The sequence below is a fragment of the Emys orbicularis genome, chromosome 8 (genome assembly GCF_028017835.1).
Source record: "Emys orbicularis isolate rEmyOrb1 chromosome 8, rEmyOrb1.hap1, whole genome shotgun sequence".
NCBI lineage: Eukaryota > Metazoa > Chordata > Testudines > Emydidae > Emys > Emys orbicularis.
In genome coordinates this window covers 10,420,541-10,444,583 of record NC_088690.1, presented here as the reverse complement: position 1 = coordinate 10,444,583, position 24,043 = coordinate 10,420,541, and the positions used below count along the sequence as shown (strand labels likewise).

The 24,043-nt window shown below is 42.2% G+C and overlaps 1 protein-coding gene across 1 annotated transcript in view; it reads left to right on the top strand.

Annotated features, from left to right (window-relative positions):
- Positions 1–588: 588 nt before the first annotated feature.
- The window catches only part of EPS15 (epidermal growth factor receptor pathway substrate 15), a 103,792-nt gene continuing 80,337 nt past the window's right edge, over positions 589–24,043 (top strand). The window contains 3 exon segments of the mRNA XM_065409191.1: positions 589–711; positions 15,350–15,391; positions 23,029–23,118. Coding sequence (XP_065265263.1) covers positions 685–711; positions 15,350–15,391; positions 23,029–23,118 — 159 coding nt within the window. The 5' untranslated portion in view covers positions 589–684.

Below are 24,043 nucleotides of genomic sequence, written 5' to 3'. Positions count from 1 at the left end.
AGTCCTTACATAAGCCAGCACCATACTGGGAGCTCTCCAGGACATGGGGAACAGGGGCTGATATAACCAAGACAGAAGGAGGGTTAGGACCATGGGACCAATGGAGATTTCACGGCAGTGAATTTTACAAGTACAAGGGAAGGAAGGCTGGCTGATGATTTAGTTGGGGATTGGTCCTGCTTTGAGCAGGGGTTTGGACTAGATGACCTCCTGAGGTCCCTTCCAGCCCTGATATTCTATGATTCTGTGATCCAAGCCAAATACTCCAGCTCCCGGTTTAGAGGCAGCTCCCCAAGTGCTGAGGGCTGGAGGCTCCAGGTCGGGGGTAGGAGCAAGATCCGGCGCCGGGTTTTGCTGCAGCCGCACAGTGCCGAGGGCTGGATGGAGGCGCCGAGTCAGGGGGCGGGATCCGGCGCCGGGTTTTGCTGCAGCCGCACAGTGCCGAGGGCTGGATGGAGGCGCCGAGTCAGGGGGCGGAATCCGGCGCCGGGTTTTGCTGCAGCCGCGCAGTGCCGAGGGCTGGATGGAGGCGCCGAGTCAGGGGGCGGGATCCGGCGCCGGGTTTTGCTGCGGGCGGGGCCTGGCTCTGGATCGGGAAGTTGCTGAAGTTGGCGAGTGAGTGTCCGGGCCCCGCGTCGGCTCCGGCTTCTTCCTGCTGCCCGGTCGGTGCATGATGGAAGCAGCATGGCCTCCCATCTCTCCCTGACCCAGGTAACTGCCTCCGGCTCGGCCGCTCGGGACTCGCCCTGCCGAGCCACGGGGTCCCTCCCCTGCGGGGTCCGAGGCCTGCAGTGCCCCTCGCGGCGGGGGGAGCGGGGCTCCCCGGCCTGGAGTGTCACTCAGGGGCTGGTGGTGGCGGCGCCCTGACCTACCTCCCGTTCCGGGGGGAGAGGTGCTGAGTCCTTCGGCTCCCTGTGCCGGTAACCCCTGGCCCCGTGCCGTGCGCTCCCCCGGTAATCCCCGTCCTGCCGTGCCCGCCCCTCCCAGTAACCCCCGTCCCACCGCGTCCTCCGGTAGCCTCTGCGCCCACCCCTCCCGGTAATCCTCCGGGTACCCCCGTGCCCGCCACGCCCTCCGGTAACCCTCTCCCGGTAACCCTTAGTAATCCCCGTTCCTCCCGGTAACCCCCGTCCCACCGCGTCCTCCGGTAACCCCTGCGCCCGTCCCTCCAGGTAACCCCTAATAACCTCAGTCCCACCGCGCCCTCCGGTAGCCCCTGCGCCCGTTCCTCCCGGTAACCCCAGTCCCACCGCGTCCTCCGGTAATCCCTGCGCCCGTCCCTCCCGGTAACCCCTAATAACCCCAGTCCCACCGCGCCCTCCGGTAATCCCTGCGCCCGTCCCTCCCGGTAACCCCTAATAACCCCAGTCCCACCGCGCCCTCCGGTAACCCCTGCGCCCGTTCCTCCCGGTAACCCCAGTCCCACCGCGCCCTCTGGTAACCCCTGCGCCCGTTCCTCCAGGTAACCCCTAATAACCTCAGTCCCACCGCGCCCATCCTCCCAGAGGCGTAGCCTCTGCGCCCATCCCTCCCAGTAATCCTCCGGGTACCCCCGTGCCCGCCACGCCCTCCGGTAACCCTCTCCTGGTAACCCTTAGTAATCCCTGTCCCTCCCGGTAACCCCTGTCCCACCGCGTCCTCCGGTAATCCCTGCGCCCGTCCCTCCCGGTAACCCCAGTCCCACCACGCCCTCTGGTAACCCCAGTCCCACCGCGCCCTCTGGTAGCCCCTGCACCCGTCCCTTCCGGTAACCCCTGTCCCACTGTGCCCTCCGGTAACCCCTGGCACCGTGCTGTGCTTCCCCCCCCCCCAGTAACCCCCGTCCTGCCATGCCCTCCCGGTAACCCATGTCGTCTTCCTCCTGTAACCCCTGTGCCTTGTTGCACCCCAGCCCCATCTCTGTAACCCTTGGCCCTGTGCCCTGCCTTGCGCCCCGGTAACTCTTGCCTTAGTTCTGTGCCCCCTTAAAACTCGCATCCCTACTTTGTGCCCCCTTTAAAACTCCTTCATCCCTTCCCTTGTTCTATGCCCCCAATAATCTCCTCTCGCTGTGTTCCTGCATGATGCCCCTCTGTGTTCTCCTGAGGAGATGCCCCTCCCGATGTCCAGTACCTGGTGGTGCTGGGGAGGTGAATGGTGGACCACGCTGGCCCTCCCTGAAGCACTGCCCTAGATGTGGATTACACTGTGCAGTGGTCCATGGTCTAGTTTGCATTGATCTGGGCTGAAAGGATCTGTAGAGCAGTGGTTCTCAACCAGGGTTCCGGGGGTCCCTGGGAGGCTGCGAGTAGGCTTCAGGGGGTCCACCAAGCAGGGCCATCATTAGATTTGTTGAGGCCCAAGGCAGAAAGCCAAAGCCCGGGGCCCCAAATCCCACCAACCGGGGCTGAAGCTGCAGCCTTATCAGCTTAGCTTCACGTGGTCCCCCTGTGGCATGGAGCCCTGAGGAGTTGTCCTGCTTGCTACCCCCTAACTCTGGTCCTGGCTTTAATATGCAGAAAAACAGTGGTGGCACAAGTGGGTCATGGAGTTTTTATAGGATTGGGGCCGGGGGGACTCAAAAAGAAAAAGGTTGAGAACCCCTGTTGTAGAGAATAAAGTTGAAGTGTTCAGCATTGGGAACAATAATAGGATGTGATGATGTATGTGATTGGGGGGGATTTGTGTCTTCATCTGAAACGTGGAAAGTGATGACGATTTGATGAACTAAAGCTGTTCTCAGACTGGGTTATGATCCCGTTTTAATGGGGTTGCCAGGGCTGGAGTTAGACTTGCTGGGGTCCAGGGCCGAAGCTTGAGAACACGGGGGTGGGGAAAGGCTGTTCCTCATTGCAGGAGTCAGAGGGGTGGTGGCTCTTATACTGAAGTGACTCTACAGTAGCATACTCCCTTGAGTTATCACAGTTATCCATGTAGTTCAGTAATGAGAACCTGCGGCCCCTCAGACTGCTACATGGCATAAAATTAGACCTAGTGTATTGGTCTACAGGTGCCACTCCATGCATGTTGCTCAGTTCTTGGAAGCGGTAGGCTCTTAAAATCCATCTTGCTCGCTGAATTGTGGAGAGATGGTGTGACAGGCATATGTGTGCCTAAACCACAGAGAAGGTAGCAGTGACCTGCCTTAATTCTTGGTGAGTTGTTTTCCTTTAGCAATATAACAGCAATAAACATATATTTAAGGTAGGCAAGAGACTTGGGTTGTAGCATTTCAACCTTTAAAAAAGGCTGCTCTTTGGCTTGTAAAAAGGCACATGGAACATGTTCAGAATTAGCATTTTCCACTGATTTTCAAGGCATGTAACAACCCTTGATTCAATGGGGGAGGGGCAATGACTGGATCATATGGATTAGGTAATTGTGCCTGACCTGTCAAGCATGGACGGAACCCTCAAGCTGACCCCATTTATTAATTTCTTCTTCTTCTTTGTTTTCAAGCTATTCCAACTCCTCTCCAAGCAATTAGCAGGTAGCTTGAGAGTATTAGACCTTTAAAGGGTGGTATAAAAGTATTGACATTAATAAGTTGAAATATCATGTTAAGTGTTCTTTAAATTCAGATAAAGAACATGAGCATGTTACTGAAGAGTAAACTCTCTAGGGGGATTGACCTGAAAGCTTACTTCTTATGAACTATATTTTATTTACAAAGATAGCAAGATGATGTTGGACTGTTCACTTCAGAGTGAAATGGTTGAAAGCTGTTGTGCCTTTTGATCTGGGTATTTGAAGTGGTGGTATCTCTGTTGTATACCAGTTGAATGTGGATAGTTAGAGGAGATAAAGGACTAACCTGATGAGAGCATTCGAGCTTTGAGAAGTTTGGCACCTTTCAGGGTTTAGACAAACTTCTGACTAATGTTTTCATCTTCTAAATGTATTGCCTGAATACTGGTGAGGATTTCCAATATTTGGAAGCCCTTGTATGGAGTAATGAATACTGTTGAGACTCTTATTCCCTAGATTTCCTACTGAATAAGATATGTATTAGAACTACTTGGCTTCTCTTTATTTTGTCAGTGAGAAATTTATATTCTTGTAGTTCTTGTAATTCTGAAGCACACCTATTAGGGGTCAGACATGCTATTCAGTACACAGGATGCAGTTGTTTTGTTTAGCTAGGAGAGCTTTATAGTCTCTTATAAATGTTGTTTGTTCATTTACCAGTGCTGATAAATACCAACATGTGCTTAGAATTACTAGCCTTTTATTTATTTTTTTGGTCTGCTCATGTGTGCTTAGGGTAACAGAACTGCTCAGCTTTGTAGTTTTCTCACTCTGACTGCACAGTTGGATACTCTTAGGAAGGAAAGCAAGTTCTGTCATGAAAGCAAGAGATTATGACGGGTATGTGTGAATTCACTGGATGCTCACAGTTCAGTTATGTTGGGAAGCTGAAATCAAGTGTTGTAAAGTCACTAGAGAAGATGTGTAAATATCAAGTGAAACTGCCCTCCTGAAGTGTTGTTTTACTTTAAAATTTGATATATTTCAGGTACCAAAAAAGTTTACACGAAGAATGGAGACAGAAGAATTGTTCAGACACTAACTTAAAAATGTCTCAAGGAAGGGTTATAAAAGAATAACTCCAGTTCTTGTGTGGCTGAAGGCATAGGGCCTTGTGGCTTTTGGCAAAAAAGAGACCTGGGTGTACATTTATAACCACGTCATGTAGTGTGATCAGGACCGGCTCTGGCTTTTTTGCCGCCCCAGGCAAAAAAGCCTCCTGCCGCCTTTCCTCCTCCCCCCCCCCCCCCCGGAGCGCGGCAGGGGAGGGCGCCGAGCCCGGCCGCGGGCCGCTCTCCCCGACCGGCCAGAGCGCCGGGGGGAGGGCGGTGAGCCCGCCACGGCTCCGCTGGTGGCCGGAGCGCCGGGGGGAGGGCGGCGAGCCCGGCCGGGGCCCCGCTCTCCCCGGCGGCCGGAGCGCCGGGGGGAGGGCAGCGAGCCCGGCCGGGGCCCCGCTCTCCCCGGCGGCCGGAGCCGGAGCACCGCGCCGCCCCCCTCCAGGTGCCGCCCCAAGCACAAGCTTGGTGGGCTGGTGCCTAGAGCCGGCCCTGAGTGTGATTGCTTACATAGTTCCTCTGTCCTTCTATACATACAATGTGATCGTTTCGCTATAGAATTTATGTACTTCTAGTTATCAGGAAGTAAAATTGTGAATAGAAATGTGATGGATTATGAGAGGACTTTGGGGCTAACTTTTTTCAGGATTCTTGTATAGTATAAATAGCAGGTATAGGTTTACTCAGCTTAATTGTTGGCATCAGTTTTACTTGACAGTTTATTTTTGTTGTTTTTTTGCATTAAACGAGGTTCTGAGTTCATCACATTTTTAAACTAGAACAAGTTTCTTCAATGCAGATTTAAACCTAGGAATTAGGATGTATACAAGAAGTGCTGACAGACCATAAACTATTGTATTGTGAGGGCAACCCTATATATGAAATGCTACAATGTCATGGCTGAGGTTTTTTTTTTTTTTTAAACATCTTACCTAAAGTTGCAGTGTAGTGGAATGAGACAAGTTAACTTTATACTGTAATGCAAAGAGAAACAAACTTTAATCTTTACTGGTAATGAAATAAGAGAGCAAGAAACCAAAAAATATACAAAACACATGCAGTGTACATGAGAGAAGAATGGGGACAATATCTAGTTAATGTAAGTATAATCCAGAGTCTCTATATATCTTAATTTCTCTCTTCTCAACCCCCCCCCCCCCCCCCCGGCAGATTGTGGTCAGTGTAACCGGGAAGTTGGATGTTCCCAAACTGAAACCAGGCTATTCTCAAATGGTTTAGCGTCTGTAGCATCTCAGAGAGTTTTCCATCCTTGGTGTTAATAAAGTGCAGTTACAATATTTAAACAACATTTCCCAGCAATTAAATAACCAATTGCATTTTGGTGTCTAGCTCAGAGTGACAAGTATGTTCTGTAACTAAAAACCTAAGATAGGTTGTGGAAAAAATATCAATTTCAGCTGTTAAATATGTAAAGGAAAAAAGCACTGCAAAGTCAGAGTAATTCAGAAATAGTAATAAAATACCTGCAGAGCGCATGGATATATTTCTAATAAGAACACTGTGAATATAGTTTGTTGGAGCGTAAGAGAAATTCTGTAGAAACAAAACACCTTCCAGAACTGGTTTACATGTAAACAGCTGACCTACATGCTTGCCTTGCATTCTGAGTCCTTTTTTTTTTTGAGGGGTATGAGAAGGAACCTCTCTGTGGATTCAAGTGTGCTCGCTCCCTCACTGCAGCTGACCTGCAGATGAAGTCTTATTGGTTCTTTAGGGCACAATATAAATTTTAATGATCTGGGGGTCCTGAAGGAATAACTTGCAAAGAAAGATCAAAGGTCTAAGTGCAATTCAGAATAAGTTTTACTTTGTTTTGATGACCTGAAGGCATTATGTTTTTAAAACAGTTGCTCTTTATAACAGGTGTACAAATGACTAGTTCAGCAAAACTGTCTTACTCTGCTGTGATAAGGCAAACTTTAGCCAGGGCTGTGAGACCCAGGTTTGCCATGATCCAAGTTTGTTCTATTTTTATTGTCCCAGTGTATGGTGGTTTATGTATTTATTTTTTGTTTTTAAATATACAGACACTCTGTGTGCTTTGTTGTGGGGGAGAGGGCTTATAGATAGATAGATAAGTCTTGTTCTTATTACTTTGCTTGCTGTAAAGATGTGCATAGGGTAAAACTCTGTGTGTGTGTGTGTGTGTGTGTGTGTGTGTGAATTTAATGTTGGATTGAGAGTCAAGGTAAGCCCTCCAGTTGCACAACAAAAATGTTACGGATAGTGGCAGTTGCACTAGTTCCAGCAATGTGCCTTAACTTGAAACTCCTGTTTTAGGGACCCGTATGGCCCATTCAGTTCTTGGTTTCTCCACTGAAACTAGCAAGATGTGATAATTGTGATGTTGGTGTTAATGACGTGGATGCTAAGAACTGATTTATTGTAAACTCTGAAAGCACGAGTGACAAGGTTTTGCTTTGAATCAATGACTTAGAGGTGAAGCATTCTGTATTCCATATTTAATGCCCAAATCTGTTTAGCTCTCTCTACATACTGTTCCCCACCTTGGGTTTGTCTCACGCTTTCCCCCTCCTGCCCATCCCAGAATACCTCACTGCCCAGCATGCCTCTTTGGTTCACCAAGTGCATGTGCAGAGCACAGCTGGTTAAATGAAGGGTAGAGCTGGTTAGGAAATTTCCACTGATTCAGAACTATTGTTCCTTTTTTTGCACCTAGTTGGGGAGCTAAGCTATAGATGTCAGAAAACAAAAGTAATTTGATACACCTATCTAGTTTTCTCAAAACTCAAATTAGGGTAATGACAAATAAGGGCAGTAATGTTTTGGCCTAAGCTTTCAGAAGTGACTAGTGATTTGGGGTACCTCCAATTTTGGGGTAAGTAACCTTAAAGATATTCAGAAAGTTCTGACCTCCTACTCTCTGAGAATCAGGCCTCTTTAAGGTGTCCTAGGATGAGGACTCAAAGATTACTACTTTTGAAAAGTAAGGCCACTGTTTTAAGTTAAAGCTTAAACAGTGTCCTATGTATGGCGTCACTCTGGGAATGGGAGGGGAGGAAGAGAGAGAGGAGGAAACTGGGAGTGGGTCGGAACTGGTTATTTAGCTAGACAAAGAAACACAAATGTGTGTGGTGGTGTGGGGAGGGCAACATATTAAAAAGGAAGCACTTTCAAATGTTTCCTTTGCAGAAGTTAGTAAACATTTTTCTTTTAAAAATGACATTGTGCCAATTTTGGAGACTATATTAAATTATGATGTGAAACGAGATTTTGTCCTACTTCAAGTGCAAATCTCAGTATAAAATTAAGTATGGTGTCACTATTGCATCTATAATTATACATACACTTCGTGGCATAATGCAAGTCTCTGGATAGTCTTGCTGAGTACAAACCTGGATGTGTAATTATAGAACCCTTGGATACCCTTTACTGTTGGAACACATTAGCAATAGGTTTCATGTTAATATATTTCAACAAACTAGCTATGCCAGGGGTGGCTAACCTGAGCCTGAGAAGGAGCCAGAATTTACCAATGTACATTGCCAAAGAGCCACAGTAATACGTCAGCAGCCCACGCATCAGCTCCACCCCTCCGCCCCCCACCGCTCTCAGCGCCTCCCGTTCACTGGCAGCCCGATCAGCGCCTCCCCCTCCATCCCCGCACCTCCCGATCATCTGTTTCATGGCATGCAGGAGGCTCTGGGGGGGAGGAGTGAGGGCATGGCAGGCTCAGGGGAGGGGGTGGAGTGGGGGCAGGGCCTGGGGCAGAGCCAGGGGTTGAGCAGTGAGCACCCCCTGGCACATTGGAAAGTTGGCGCCTGTAGCTCCAGCCCTGGAGTCGGTGCCTCTACAAGGAGCCGCATATTAACTTCTGAAGAGCCGTATATGGCTCCGGAGCCACAGGTTGGCCACCCCTGAGCTATGCGGTAACATGCACCTGCAGTAAAGCTAACCAGTCAACTTCCTTTTTCTGTATAAAACTCAGCCATGTCTCTCATTTACCCAATAAATCTGCAAAATGACAAAATTCAGAATTTTGTTTTACTATCTGGCATTAAGACTGTGTGTCATTTTGGCAAGAGTAAGGGAGAACCCCCGCAGTTCGTCTCTCAGTGAAAGTGCTCTGTGTACACTGTGGAAAACTATGCAAATCTCTAAGGTTTCTTCCCCCCCCCCTCCCCATTAGAGGGTAAAATAACCACTTAAAGTAGATTGAAACAGGAGAGCAACTTGCTGCATCAGCCAAAGAGGAGAGGGAGCTGTCTGCTTTTAGTGAGCAGGAGCTGTGCTCACCAACACACCCCTTACTTTAATCCAGGGGTAGGCAACCTATGGCACTTGTGCCGAAGGCGTCACGCGAGCTGATTTTCAGCGGCACTCACACTGCCCGGGTCCTGGCCACCGCTCTGGGGGGTTCTGCATTTTAATTTAATTTTAAATGAAGTTTCTTAAGCATTTTAAAAACCTTATTTACTTTGCACACAACAATAGTTTAGTTATATATTATAGACTTTTAGAAAGAGACCTTCTAAAAACGTTAAAATGTATTACTGGCACGCGAAACCTTAAATCAGAGTGAATAATTGAAGACTTGGCACACCACTTCTGAAAGGTTGCCGACCCCTGCTTTAATCCCTGAAAACAATATTGAAACCTTTAGAGTATATTAATATTAAGTAACATTTAGTCCACTTTTTCATTTTAAGTAGGCTTTATAGTCCAGCATTGATTATTGTGGTGGTATGGATGGGGGATTGCATAACAAGAAATCAAAACATGGTTAACTTGCATAGGAGATGAAGAATGTCATTACACTGTCTAAATTCAGTTGTAGAAATGCTCTAGTGCAGGGGTTGGCAACGTTTGGCACGCGGCTCTCCAGGGTGAGCACCCTGGCGGGCCGGGCCAGTTTATTTACCTGCTGACGCGGCAGGTTTGGCCGATCGCGGCCCCCACTCGCTGCGGTTCGCTGTCCCGGGCCAATGGGGGCAGTGGGAAGCGGCGCGGGCGAGGGATGTGCTGGCCGCAGCTTCCCGCCGCCCCCATTGGCCCGGGACGGCGAACCGCGGCCAGTGGGGGCCGCGATCGGCCGAACCTGCCGCGTCAGCAGGTAAATAAACTGGCCCAGCCCGCTAGGGTGCTTACCCTGGCGAGCCGTGTGCCGAACGTTGCCGACCCCTGCTCTAGTGCTTCAGTAGGTGTACAGTTGAGTTATAGTGAAGTAGAATGAAAGTTTCAAATCTTTTAAATGCACTGTATATATTGACATTGTTAAGGTTCTAGTGAATCTTTGTTTTGAATAAAGTTTTCTGGATTGGTTTGATGTTGAGAATTACCTCTGGCTTATAAGAGGATTCCACTGTAACTTTTTTTATCCTTTTGTATTTAGCATAAAAATTAGAGAAATGGGCAGAAAACAATAAAATGAGACTCTGATTAGAAAAATGCAAGTGAATATATTTAGGAAAAATTAATTCAAGACAAACATGTATGATGGGAACAAGAAAAATGGAAAGCAAAAATATTAAGCTGCCTTTCCCTAAGTCTACACAGGACTAAAGAACATTGTGAGGGTGGGGAAAATGGCCTACCCCAGTCTACAATACAGTTCCCCTGTTTCTACCACTGATAGGGCTTCACTGATACAAAAAAAACAAAACAACAATTTTTTTTTCCTGATGTATTCAAAGTCTCTGAGATGATAGTGGACAGCAAACTAGACATGAGTTGTCTATCATATGACAGCAATAAAAGCCAATCCTTCAGATATTTGTACAGGGTTCTCCAGACTTTATCCAAGCCATGCATTTAAATATTTGGCCTTTCTTACAAGCACCTGAAATCTGAAGAACCCTGTACAAATATTTGAATATTATAAGAGTTGCAGGCAAAGTGGAATTATGTAGCATTATAAAAAGGGGGTCTAACTAGGCTTAATAGGATGAAATTAGGAAGGGAAAATTTTAGGCTGAAAATCAAGAAAAACATCCTGAAGCTGAGCTGTACTTGGCTATGGTATAGGGTAAGGGAAGTGATGGGAAACATTTTATCTTTAAACACTTCAAACTACAGTGCAAAACAATAGAATAGAGAACTGTCCTACATTGCCAGAGAGAGAGAGGCTGACCTAATGTTCCCCCCCCTCTCAATTCTATAAACCTGTACAGAGTTGTCCTAGAGAAACCCAATAGAGTGTAAATATTCTTTAAAACTGATTTTTTTGGACTTGCAGTTAATTTTGGGTGAAGATTCCTCAGTTTTCATATGTCCTTCACTTGTATCAATGAGCCTAATTAATCAATGCATCACAATGCCTGAACAATCCACCAATGTGGAAAAGATATCTCAAGGGGGAGAGCCACTGAGAGGTTAATTCAGAAGACTAGTATATCAGATCTCTTTCCTGAAGCTTAATATGGAGCCCCATGGAAAGGACAGAAACTGACTGCAGAGCTGGTTCTTTTTTCCACTTTTCCCCTACATCACATAAATGGAGAGCTGGCGCACTCGTTGTTCTTTAGGGAATACTACTTTAGTGTTCTGGGTCTCTTTCAGCACTGGGAAAAGTAAGCAGTGTTTGCTCATTTCTAGATTATGCAATCTTGGAGTGATGTGGGTCTGGAAGTACTAATATTAATCTCGCATGCCTTCACGTGGAGGCAGAATATAGTATTTCAGTCTCACATTAAGATAGATGGAGAAAACTGCAAAATATTAGCTTGTTTGATTTCTTTTCTTTTTTCATGGGTAGATGGTGGTGGTGTTCCTTTACTTCCTGTTGGACAGAGGCTAAGGGGGAAAAACTGTTTTAATGACTTAAAATACACCCCTATGTAATCTTGGGGGTGATGGTGATGGATCAAAAACATGAAAGGATATAATGGGCTGATTGACTGAAGCCAGAAAGACAAAGAGACAGATGGCTATAAAGCTGGCCTTCGTTTCCTAGGTTAGGACTCTGTAAGGACCAGACATTCTCAACGCAAACTGTAATCTTTGCAGGGTAATTACTGGAACAGATGTTAATGTTAAAGTAATTAATTTTTAATGGAATTTACAATGGTATATTTTAATTTTTTATGTACAGTGGAATCTGACTATTCACACTGAAAATGAGTCCACAATTTCCACTCTGCAACTGTATGTGCCAATTCCAGTAAAGTGAAGAAGTGTTACCCGGCAAAATTCCTAACTGGCACTGAAGAATTCAAAATACTCTTTATAATATATTGATGCAAGGAAAAAGCTACAGTACACAGGTCATTTTCTGTTACACTCGCCTTTTTGCTCAGTATTCTTTTATGGGAAAACTATGAAGTCTGTTGCCAGTAAAATGAAACTGTCTTCCAAACTATCCACTTTCACAGGAAATTCCATTTTCTGTGGTTGTACTGATATCATGAAAATGAGCCCCAAAATCAGAAATCTAGAGAGAAATTTTATTGGCTTGTACTATGAGTGTTGAATGAAAAGATTATTTTGAGTTTAAGTGTTTGTAATTCCATGACCTGAACATGCATGTGTTTCCTGTCCAAGACTAACAATGGTAGGTTTGGCTAGAATAGTGTTTTGCTGAACAGAAGTATGACATTGTTTTGTAGTGTATCTAGGTGGGGCAGATTAATGGTCCCTCCCTTGGGGGAGAGGAAGGGGAGATGGGACAGGAAAGACAAATGGAGACTTGATGCCTTAAAACACTCAGTTTTGTGGTTTTTATTTCTTCTTTGCAGTCGCTAGATAGTTTTGTTCCAGAATTTTGTTTGTAATTTTAATTTGGTTGTATTTGCAAACTATTTTAGGGTTCCTGTGGATTTGACCCGAATGAGATATTAAGATGATTAAGAGGGACATGTCTATATTATAAAACGTTTACTTGAAGCAACACAAATGTAGCCACCCAGATTTTAGGCTTACTCATTCTGACAATGGGGTATTTCAAATCTTTACAGGCAACGTTTTAAGCTGTCTGTTTGAAACTAGGTGTCTTTGACTGGAAAATATCATATATGGACTACAAGTATAACACCACATTTTTTAGCTGCAGCCAGCAAGAAAGATCCAATTTAGCTGTCATCAGTGTGGAATAGTGAAAACTTTGCACGTTATTTACGTTAATAGAGAATATAGTACTAACCTCTCTACCCACCTGTCATGCTGACCAATATTGTCTCATTGTTTACCTGTTCTCCCCATCTATCTGTTTCTTGTTTTGTACTTGCATTGTAATTCCCTTGAGGCAGGGACTGTGTTTTGTACAACATGTAACAGCGGGGTCCTGTTCTATGACTAGGGTTCCTAGGTGCTACAGTAATAAAAATAATACACTTTTGTAAACATTTTCAAATCTCACAGCAGTGAAGTTCTCTGAGCGTTGGTGCAGAAGTAAACTAGGCAAGCACTCATCAAGCCGATAGAATTAACAGTTTATAAATTGCTTGAACATGGTATCCCTTGTTAGATATTTGCTAGCAGATTAAGTGGGAAAGGAAATTCATAGTAAATAACATCAATGATCTAACACCACCAATGTTCTAAAAACATTTCTTAAAGAAGTCAGTCTAGCAACATCCTACTGTATGTGTTGTCTTACATTTCCGGAGTCAGTTTAAAAGTGACTCAAGGAATCTAACTTGAATCCTAATGGGGCACCTGGCCATAAAAAGATCTGAGGTAGCATGATACTGGGTGACAACTCTGACTATTGCTGCCAACACCTTCAATCCAAACCCAGTGGTCTGAATTCAACCCTTGCTACAAATAGTTGGGTTACGGGGGGAAAAAAACAAATACACCTCTACCCCGATATAACGTGACCCGATATAACATGGTAAAGCAGTGCTCCGGCGGATCAAAGCAAGTTCGATATAACGCAGTTTCACCTATAACGCGGTAAGATTTTTTGGCTCCCGAAGACAGCGTTATATCGAGGTAAAGGTGTATTCAAATGTTAATATGTCACTAAATAAGCATACTTTCCAAATAGTTTACTTAGTAACTTAATCATTTTTATGTATAGTGTTCTCCAGTTGTCTATTTCTATTTGTTTTGATTCCTGAGCCTCACTTTCTGGGATATCATAGTTGGTCCCCAATAGTTGGATTTCTGAACAAGGAAACTTCCTCCAGTCATCTGTTTCTACTGTGGTCAGGAAAAGTGGACTTTAATATACAGCAGTGCACCAAATAAATCCTTTACTCTTTTAATCAATTTCTCCTTACAATGGAAACAACCCAGCAAGGCCCCAAATATTGGCTAACCACTGGGCCAAAGAGGCTACAGTATAAAGTGTTACTACAAGAGAAATAGATTTACACCTATAATGCCCATCTTGTAATGTACTGTAGTAGAATATTTCCTACAATTGCTTATGTATTTTTGTCAGTGTCCAAATTGTATGCAAGTTTACAAGACTTTTAAATCTGAAATTAGAAATACATGCTATAATAAAATCTTTGGGTCAAGTCCCACTCACATATGCACATGTTTGAGGTTGCAAGATTAGTCATATATTTGCATTGTACATGGAATGAATAGTATTTTTGGTTTGTAGTTAGAGGAAATGGTTTTCTGCTTTCTTACTGATATGTGTAGGTGCTAGATTTACAGTGTGGTCAGCACTCCCAGTTAAGGGTAGTAAATATAACCCATTATCCATTTGTTGATAATACTAGTCGTACACCTTACAAAAATGTGCTCGATCAGCATGTCTTAGGGTATGTCTACACAGCAACTAGATACCTGCAGCTGGCCAATGCCAGCTAAGTTGGGCTTGCAGGGCTCAGGCTACGGGACTGTTTTACTGCTGTGTAGACTTTTGGGCTTGGGGTGAAGCCTGGACTCTAGGGCCCTGGGAGGCGGGAGGGTCCCAGAGCTTGTGCTGCAGCCTGAGCCCGAAAGTCTACACAGCAATGAAACAGCCCCGTAGCCCAAGTCCCTTGAGCCAAAGTCAGCTGGCACGGGACAGCTGCTGGTATCTAGTTTCTGTGTAGACATACCTTTCAGGGCATAAACATCTAATAAAACCTACAGTTTTTTTTGTTTCTTCAGGATAAAGGAAGGGCAGTCCCCAAAACATAATAGCCCTCTCCGGCCTCCCCAACATTTCTCAGACAAACACATAGAAAAAGAGATCTGCTTTGCCCCAGAACCAAAAGTCTCACAACTCAGACTTCCTTGGCCTAGTAGGGGAAGTGAATTGAAGGCCTTTTCCTGAGCATATCATTTTATGGTTTGTCTTCATTGTGAAGTTAGCTCAGGCCAGCCTAGCACAGGGTGGAGCATCCCCACTGTAAAACCCTGCCTGTGCCAGACCTTTTGTAAATTATGCCCACAGTGGTGCTGTACCAACTTGTGTGCTGGGATAGATTTCTGTTGGGATATCCTGTAGTTCTTAGTGGCGCATTTAAACTGCGCTACCCTATGAACTCTGTCTCTCTCATCTAGCGTGGAGCTGGTGTCTGTGTTAACTTCCAAGTGGGGTGACTTATTAATGCAGACAGTTCTGAAAGTGAAAACCAATAGCATTTAGTATCAAGAACTTTTAAAGAGAATGTTAAGGAATTCAATCTGCAAACCATAAAGCGATTCATAGTGCATCTGACTTCTTTGCTTTGTATTCTGAGACCAATGCAGCTACAACAGAAATGTAAACAATCTTATAAGTTGACAAAAAAGCCAGTTTAAGACGTGTATAAAATGTCTAGTTTTCCATGTTAAATTATGCAACTTTGATCATATAAAGTGAATTAAACTGATAAAATTATGCATATTAATCATATAATCTTATGCATCTTTCTTCATAGCTATCCAGTGCAAATCCTGTGTATGAGAAGTACTATCGACAGGTAGGAGTTTTTATTCTCTTGCTCTAAATTTCTAGTTCAGTTTAAAAACTTCTCTTGTTGACATATTCCTTTTAGAGATGAAGATTGAATATTTTTGTCAGACTGTGTAGGGTGGGTTCAGTATTGTGTAACTTCTTCATGGAGTATCAAGGAAAATCACTGCAGCCTTAAAATACTTTGTTAAAATGGTAAAGACCATGGGGCAGATCCACACTTAAGGGCCCAGATCCTAAACTGGTTTGACTGATTTTTTTTTTTATTTATTTTTTTAATATTGTGATAGTGCCCTCAGTGGTTTTACATTGGTGTAGCTATGTGTCTGGGGAGTGTGAAAAATCTGTACCCCTGAGAAACCTACCTATACCAAGCTAACCCCTGATCTAGACAGTTCTAGGTCGATGGAAGAATTCTATCAACCTAGCTATCTCCTCTCGGGGAGGTAGATTACCTACATGGATGGGAGAATTCCTCATATCGGTATAGGTAGTGTCTGTACTGAAGAGCTCCAGTGGTGTAGCTGCACTGCCGTAGCATTTTAAGTGTAGAAATACCCTAAGTAAACTCTCTAGGTTGAACTTGTTAAATGTTACAGTTCAATAGAATCTCAGGTAAATAGAGAAACACATCATCAGCAGGGTAACACATTTTTTCCTTTTCATCTGGGATATGTCCTTGCAAATCAACCTGAAATGAAGTTGGGTTATCAACTGCCAAATTGATGGCTTTTAAAAATGGGGACAATTTGGTTTGTTTAATTGTGTTTTGATACGAGTGCATTAGAGGTTAAGATAAATTGTTGCCATCATCTGGCAGACCTACTACAGACCTCCTATTAAGAAACTCAGTCTTGAGTATGCTCCAGCTGCTGAGAGGAGGGCAAGAGCTGATTGATTCCTACTAAGGTGCTCTTTGGACCTTGCTTAGGGGCTCAGTTTCTTCTATTAGCCTCTGATTAGTAAATATCTGATAAATTTCAAATGAAGTCCCCTTATCAGCAGGAAAGGGGCAGCTTTCTATATTTTTCTGCTCCCCGCCTTCCTCCCCCTTGGGTTGGGAGATGGGTCTCCACTACTTTACTTTTCCCCCAGACTCTGTTTTGGATCCAGTAGTCAGAGGTTGGCCATTAAAGGAGAAGAGGTCCACCACCTTGACAGGAGCAAGGATGGACCCTGACGTCAACTTTAAGGAGATGAGGATCACATCTTTGTCATAGTTGAGTCATACTCCCCTTGTCGGTCCTGTACTGAGGGACAAATCCAATGCGTGTACATCTATATGAATTGTCATGTTACTTAGGAGAATTTGATGTTACTTGCAAGAATCCAATGTCATGGAAGGCATGAGGTCCTAAGCAAGACGAGTCATTGTCTGCATGTGTTACATTGACCTGGGAAACTTACGTTGGTTTTACCACCAAGCCCAACAACAGCTCAAGCAAGAATCTGAGAAGTGGGTTTCCTAGTTTTTATCCTGAGGCTTGGAGATCAGGTGGACATGCTTGAATGGATCTCCCTCTGAAGTGGGGACAACATTACATTTGAGGCCAGATTCAAACAGCATGATTATTCTCTCTTTTCAGTTTTTAAACTTAGGCTATACTGAATAACCTGACTGACAGACTGTCTCCAGTACAGTCAGCTGATTTACTTAGACTGTGCTGTTAAATGCTATCAAGATTGAATGCTTTATTTGTAAGCTCATGGATGATGATGAATTTCTTAATGATTTGTCACATATTCAGAAGCACGAACTGAAATTTTGGGAAACTGCCTAATGTCCTGGACTTCAGCGACAGCTCTTCAGATGGAGCCAGAGGAGCATACGTTAAGAGCCTGAATATTGTTAGTCTTTTGCCTAATGTGAAAGAGTTGCTGCAGATTCTACCCTCTCCTCTTCCACCCCGTTCTTGAGATTCATGCAGAGCAACAAATCAAACTACCCCATATTCCCTGTGAGAGCTGGGCACACCGCACACCCACACCCCTATAATTCCTGGTTGAGTCACCCATGCATGTTTGATCAGACTTAACTACAACATCTTTGGCATGATGTGGTTGGGTAGAGCATCAGCCCCTACTCATAGATTTCCTGGCAAGTCAAAGACAGGAAAGGGGAACCTTCAAATGTGACATCACTGTCAGGTAGGTTGCTGTGCTGGCACACCTGCTTACTGGCTCGGTCCAACAGGTTTTTATGTCATTGTCACCAAGAATAATGGTGGAATGCATTTATTTGAAAGATTTAGTTGCATTTGACATTATTTTCTGAACTTAGTTTGTAGGGTTGATGTGAGCATTGCTTTTTTTCCCTTTTTTTAAAGTGATGTCTAGAATTCCCCAGTCCTCATTTGTCTTTTTCATTTGGTGCTGATAGTGTATTCTTTATCCTTACACATCATAGTAGCAGTAGTTGAGAGGACTCAGCTGAGTTGAAAACAAGGTCATCATTTACTTTTGCTCAAACATTTAATACTATCACAGGAAAACTCCAGGAAAAAAGATTTCATCCTATATAGCATATGTTGTAAAATGAATATGGTCTATAACCTTGGTTCAGTAATAGTATGGAGGTTACCTAATTTCATAATATTAGATCTAAGGTATTTTTCAAGAATATATAACTGAAATCAGTTAAAATAATTTTCTAGGGTGTGGTTCCCCCTCCCCCCCCTTCAAAAAAAAGGCTTTTCTGCATTCTGGCTTTGATCAGTGTATCCTCTAAAAATACAGTTATCTGACTTCTTTTCTCTTAATTCAATTTGTGTAAATATATTTTAAGCATTACTTACAAAAGATTAATTACATTGATACAGATCTATAGAGATCCAACAATAGTTAATAGGAAAATCCATTCCAAATGGAAACTAATACTATATGGAAGATAATATTGTAATTGGATAGCTTCTGTTTATCATAGTCTGAGTTATTGAATTTGGGCTCTCTTAAATATGATTACGGTATACAAAGCTACTTCATGACATACAGTACCTATTGTATTTTGGCTTCCTTGAGGGGTTTACTTTGGCATTAGTGATAGAAGAATCCAAAAATGCCTTTAGATCTGTAAAACCAGCAGCTGTTCTGAGATTCACATTAGGAATCTTGCATGGGAATCCCTCACTTGAACTTGTTCTCACAGGTGTTCAGGGCAAATGGCTCCCATTAGTGAGATGTAACTTTGAAATTTAGAAATTAAATGTTTTTTTAACTAAATCCATAAAGTAATGTGATTCAGCATAATATCTAAGCAATGTCTCTGAGCTCCTAGCTGAATTTTTTTTTAAGGTCTGCATTCAAGTACTAATTTCTGCATTCTAACTAATTAAATCAGATGTACCTGTACCTTTCTAAATCTAAAAAATTCCTTTGTAACATTATTGAAGACAGCTTTGATAAACTTGCTCTCAGGACTCTCAGCTTGAAAACAGGGAGAGCACATCAGGGAAGATGGTCAAGACAGCTGAGCCATACAGCCAGCAAGTCCCAGCAGTCTGGCCACCAGGATCATATAGGAAACTGCCTTAAACTTGACCACTATAGTGGATAGTAAGTTTTCAGTCTTCAAGTTTCTTCAGTTGTTTGTCAACCAACTGACTGAAAGGAAAGGCTGATTTCAGAATAAGCTAACATCGGGGAACAAAAAAGTAGCAGTGTCGGAATCAGCTCAAATAACAGCCACCTGTCTGCAGCTCCTCAGAAAGTCACCTTCCTAGAGCAGTGTTTTTCAACCACTGTTCCGCGGCACACTAGTGTGCCGCGAGATGTTGCCTGGTGTGCCGTGGGAAAAAAATATTAAACCATGCTTGAATGTATTTTATAATTTTTCATATTTCTGTTTACTTACTATTTCATAATAAAGTAATTATAAAATACTTTCTTTGTGTTTATTTGATTCCTATTCAAGAGAATTACTTTATATATAGTCAATATAGGCACAGAGTTAAATTTTTTAACATTTTCTAATGGTGGTGTGCCTCGTGATTTTTTTCATGAAACAAGTGTGCCTTTGCCCCAAAAAGGTTGAAAAACACTGTCCTAGAGGATAAAGTTGAAGATTTAAAAATAGACACTGCTGACTCAATATGGCTCTGGGGTTTCCCTAAAAGTGGAAAAACACTGATCCAACAAGCACTTTCCTGAATGGATGCCAAAACTACTAGATTAGGTTACAAATAGGACCCATTGGGTATAAAGTGGGGCTGTGTTTGACAATACAGTTGCACATAAATTATAAGGAGCTCGCTGATATGCCCAACATACTTTAATAATAATAATAAAAAAAAAAGAGTGCGTGGGGGGGAAGGCAGCCATAAATCCCACTAAATCCCTGACCGTTGAACCCACTATTGTAAGAAATAAAAATACTGATGATAAAGTGAGAAGATATTTAAAGTTCTGCTAAAAACTTTATTCACCTTCAGACTCTTACTAAATCACAATAGTTTTTTTGCAGACTCTAAAAATCCTGCTGATTGCTAGAGAACAAAAAGTACCACTAGAAGTGGAAATATCAACAGATGAAGGTGAACCTGCTCCAAGGTACCTTCCAAATGGCAGATATCCAGGGCATTTTTATCAAAGCTTTTATCAGTGAATTCTATAACTGTCTTCAGTAGTGTCTAGTGCTCTGAATACCTCAAATGTTCTGTTACTTCCTTGAACAGGGAGAATTGTCCAATTTCTGTTTGCAAGACAGTGTAACCATACTCTTGGTTTTAAAAGAAAATCCAAAAGACTGTAGATATTTACCAATATAAGCAGGAACATAATAGAGAAAGTTCAATAGTTTGCTAAAAAAAAAACTATCTCTATCATCACTTCTCACTAGCCATTCTCAATTTATTCCAGAGAGAACTACAAATCATAATATTCAGTGAACATTACACTTCATTGATCAACTAAACAATGGATTAAAAAAAGCCTTTCTTTGGGATTATTAAATGCCCTCTCTGCCTCTGGGATTATCTTTTAAAGTATTGGCCAAATTAAATTTGGGACATTAATTGAATTCCATCACTCACCAGTCTTCAATTTTCCATTTTCATATTTTATTTGAACAGCTTCCGATCAGTCTTTGTCTTTAAAGACTGGCTGAAGGCCAAAGTGTCCTCAGTTATATTTGTTTTGCTCTGTCCTTTGTAATAGCTGTCAAATCCTGCAGAATTTCAGGGCATTACAATCCATGATAAAGAATGTGAAGTTGTTGTTTTTATAGCCTATCTTTGTAGCAGATGGTCCCTTTCACCAAAAATCACAATAATATTCAGGTTACTCCCAGTCCCAAAGGATCTGTCACTTACGGCATGTTAGTTGTACCTTATGTCTCTTACCAAAGAGAACACTTGTAGCCAGTCCTGTGATAACCTAGAAAAAATAAATGTTGTTTACAAGATCAAAGCAGGCAAACACACACATACAAATGAGTTAGTCCGAGGTTGCAAAAGGTAATAGAAGCTGCTGTAATGTGCAAGCTCCATGTGTCTTTTAGGGATAAGCAGCTTGGGGGATCCTTCGCTTGTGCTTGAAAATGTTGCCCTCTCCAAATTCCAGGCAGCATAATGATGATGATGATGATGATGATGATTTCTCCTTGACAGGGATTTTTATGCACTCCCCCCAGTGTTCAAGCTATGATTGGATGAGTGCTTTTGCACATGTCCTCTTCATGGATGTGGGGAAGCAATCAATGAAGTCTTTGTCCACTGATGTGTTCTACAATGGTTTGGTTGGTGTCTATATGCCTTCTTTTGTTGGGGAGTAGATGACATTTCTTGTGGCAAGCTAGTATTTCACATTTGGTAATGCTTCTCTCCTGACTGCGGTGTTTTACAGTTTTAGCAAACACTTTTATAGTTACAGAGCAAACACTTAAAATATTACATTTATAACATGGGGTACAGATATTATAAACATTTAATACATGCAGAATCCTACAAACATTTCATAAAGTCTAAACGCATTCCTATAATTCTGATATTAGTTTTAACAATACTAATATGCAGGCGAGCCAGACTAGTTTTCAGCTATGCATTTGTCAGTGTTCACTGAGGCCCATGGGCCTTGGCATGAGCTGCCACCTGGTCTGCCCAGCCTCGCAAAAATATGCATTCGTCAAAAGAACATCAATAATTGTCTTGTCAAAGACGAAACAAAAGGAAATATTAACCTCTTCAACTTGAATTTTTGTAACTATAATTTCATGTGTTTGGAACTTTACTACTTTGCAGAAACTCAAAGTAGCATATTGCTTTCAGTTTATTCTTTACAATCTGATATATGGCTATGACATTTTGCTCCCTCAGGAGATTAGGTGACATCCTGTCCTAGGGACCTCTCTGTAAATGTAGAAGAATGCAATCTTGTACTTCAATGTATTGCCAAAAGTATCATTGACTTCCTGGATGTACAAGTTACCTCAGTTTCCTCCAGGAGAGGAAAAGGCTAACTCTAAAAGCTGGGATGGCCAAGGACTAGTTGACCATTGCAGACTTTTCCAGGGCTTATTAATAATGAACTCTGAACTACTCAATGAAATTTAACCTATCTCCTGAGGATTTCTGTATGTACATAGAAGCCAGATATTTTGTAGGCATAGTGACTAAAGAAGAAAATCTACAATTAGGAAGAACTGATGAGAAGAGATTCAGGTGATGGTCTAACCCAAATAAGATCTCTACTGTACAATTTCTTCTTTGAGTATTGCTCAGATGTATACTTGAAATCCTATACCTTCTGCTGGAGACTTTAAAACACAACCATAATCAATGGTAGAAAACTCTTGAATGCTACTCTTAAAGCTTTTATTTGTAACACTTACCAATAAATGAAGTATTTCGTGTTGGATGCATGTTACTATCTTCCTTAATTTCTGACTAGAATTAATCCAATCTATATTTAAAATAAACTGTGACAGGAAGGGTGATCTAGTGGTTAGGAAGCTAACCTGGAACTAAAGGAGAGCTGAGTTCAATTCTCTGAGTATCTTAAATGTAATGAAAGCTTCATGTTAGCTGTTTGATTTTAAACATTCAATATTCTTATTTCTGTCTGGCTGTTCTTTTTTTATGTTGAATATAATAAAACTGAATCTGTTGTGTGGTTAACTTCCTGGAATGAAGTCTAGTATCTTTTTACCCTGCTTGTGTGTCTTTGTCGTGCGCGCGCGCTCTCTCTCTCTCTCTCTCTCTCTCTCTCTCTCTCTCTCTCTCTCTCTCAATAAAAGATAGTGTTAATAGACTATAGTAGAAGCATTGTGATAAGTTTTCTCAGATCTTCTCTGTAAGTCTGTTAGTATTAAACAGATTACAAAATGTATGTATGATCATAAATAAAAACTAATGTAATAATATTTGTCCCTAGTATTAACTCTTAAGTACAAAGTGTGCATAAACTTAGCCTAAAATGTTAACCTCTGGAGCCTTGGAAGTGAAATAGTGGATTCATTTTAGCACCCAGTTTAAAATGCATCAGTTCTAATGTAAAATGCATCATTTTGAAAGGAAGCTGTTGAAATACACTGGAGAGAACTTAGTCACTTTAGAGTAAAAAATATGTGCACTCTTCCCTGGTATCCTAATGATGGGGCAGGTGTATGTTGCAGCAATTCAGGGCGCTAACCTGTGATGGTATCTTTTGCAGGTTGATTCTGGTAACACTGGAAGAGTGGTGGCTTCTGATGCTGCTGCTTTCTTGAAAAAATCTGGGCTAACAGACTTAATACTTGGAAAGGTATTACTTATGTAATGAATAATATTATGCCTTTAATTATGCTGCCTTTTGCTGTTGTCAGTTTCCTCTCGGAATTGAAATACTAGTGTATATATATTTTATAGTCTCATTTTATATACATAATTTGCTTTTATATATTGCACCTCTCATCCAAAGTACCTTAAAATCACTGATACAACCTCTGTGGATAAATAGTATTGCACTTACTGTGCAAGTTATGCTATGAAGATTAGGGTTTGATCCTATAAAGTACTGAGGGTGCTCTGCACTTCCTGTATAGTATGTTACCTGTGACCATTATAGCCAGTAAATGACAGAGCCCAGGTACTTTATTTTAAATGGTAGAAAATATATATTCTAAGGATATTTTGGTCATTTGGAACTCTAACGTGCATTTTATACTGGATACAAACCTACATTATAGAATTTTATTAGGCAAGTTGTGCAGGCACTTTAGTTATAAAATGTGACTTTTCTTTTCCTTAAACTATAACTGATCAAAACTTTCTATAATACATGAAAAATGAGGACAGAGTAGTGACCTTAATTCCATGATTTCTAAACTATTAACAAATTTGCAGCTAGCCTAAAAATTGTCATGTGATTGAGTAAATTAAACAAACTCATAGTTCAATTTAACATTTAATTTGTAGACTGTAACAGATTGTAAAACTTTATATTTACATTTACTTTAAAATATTGAGCTCAGTGACGTTAATGTATTTCTCTGTGCTGCTTTGTGGGCTCCCCAAGTTTGATTTTCAGCTTTGCTCTTTTAAAGAATAAGGAATGCAATTCTTGGATCCCCAGTTGCTTTTTAATCTTCAGAGACTTAAAATTGTTGGTTTTTTTTTTTTTTTTAAGGGAAATTTGTTATGGCAATATAAATAAAACATACAATATCCCTTGCACTAATGTAGTGTCC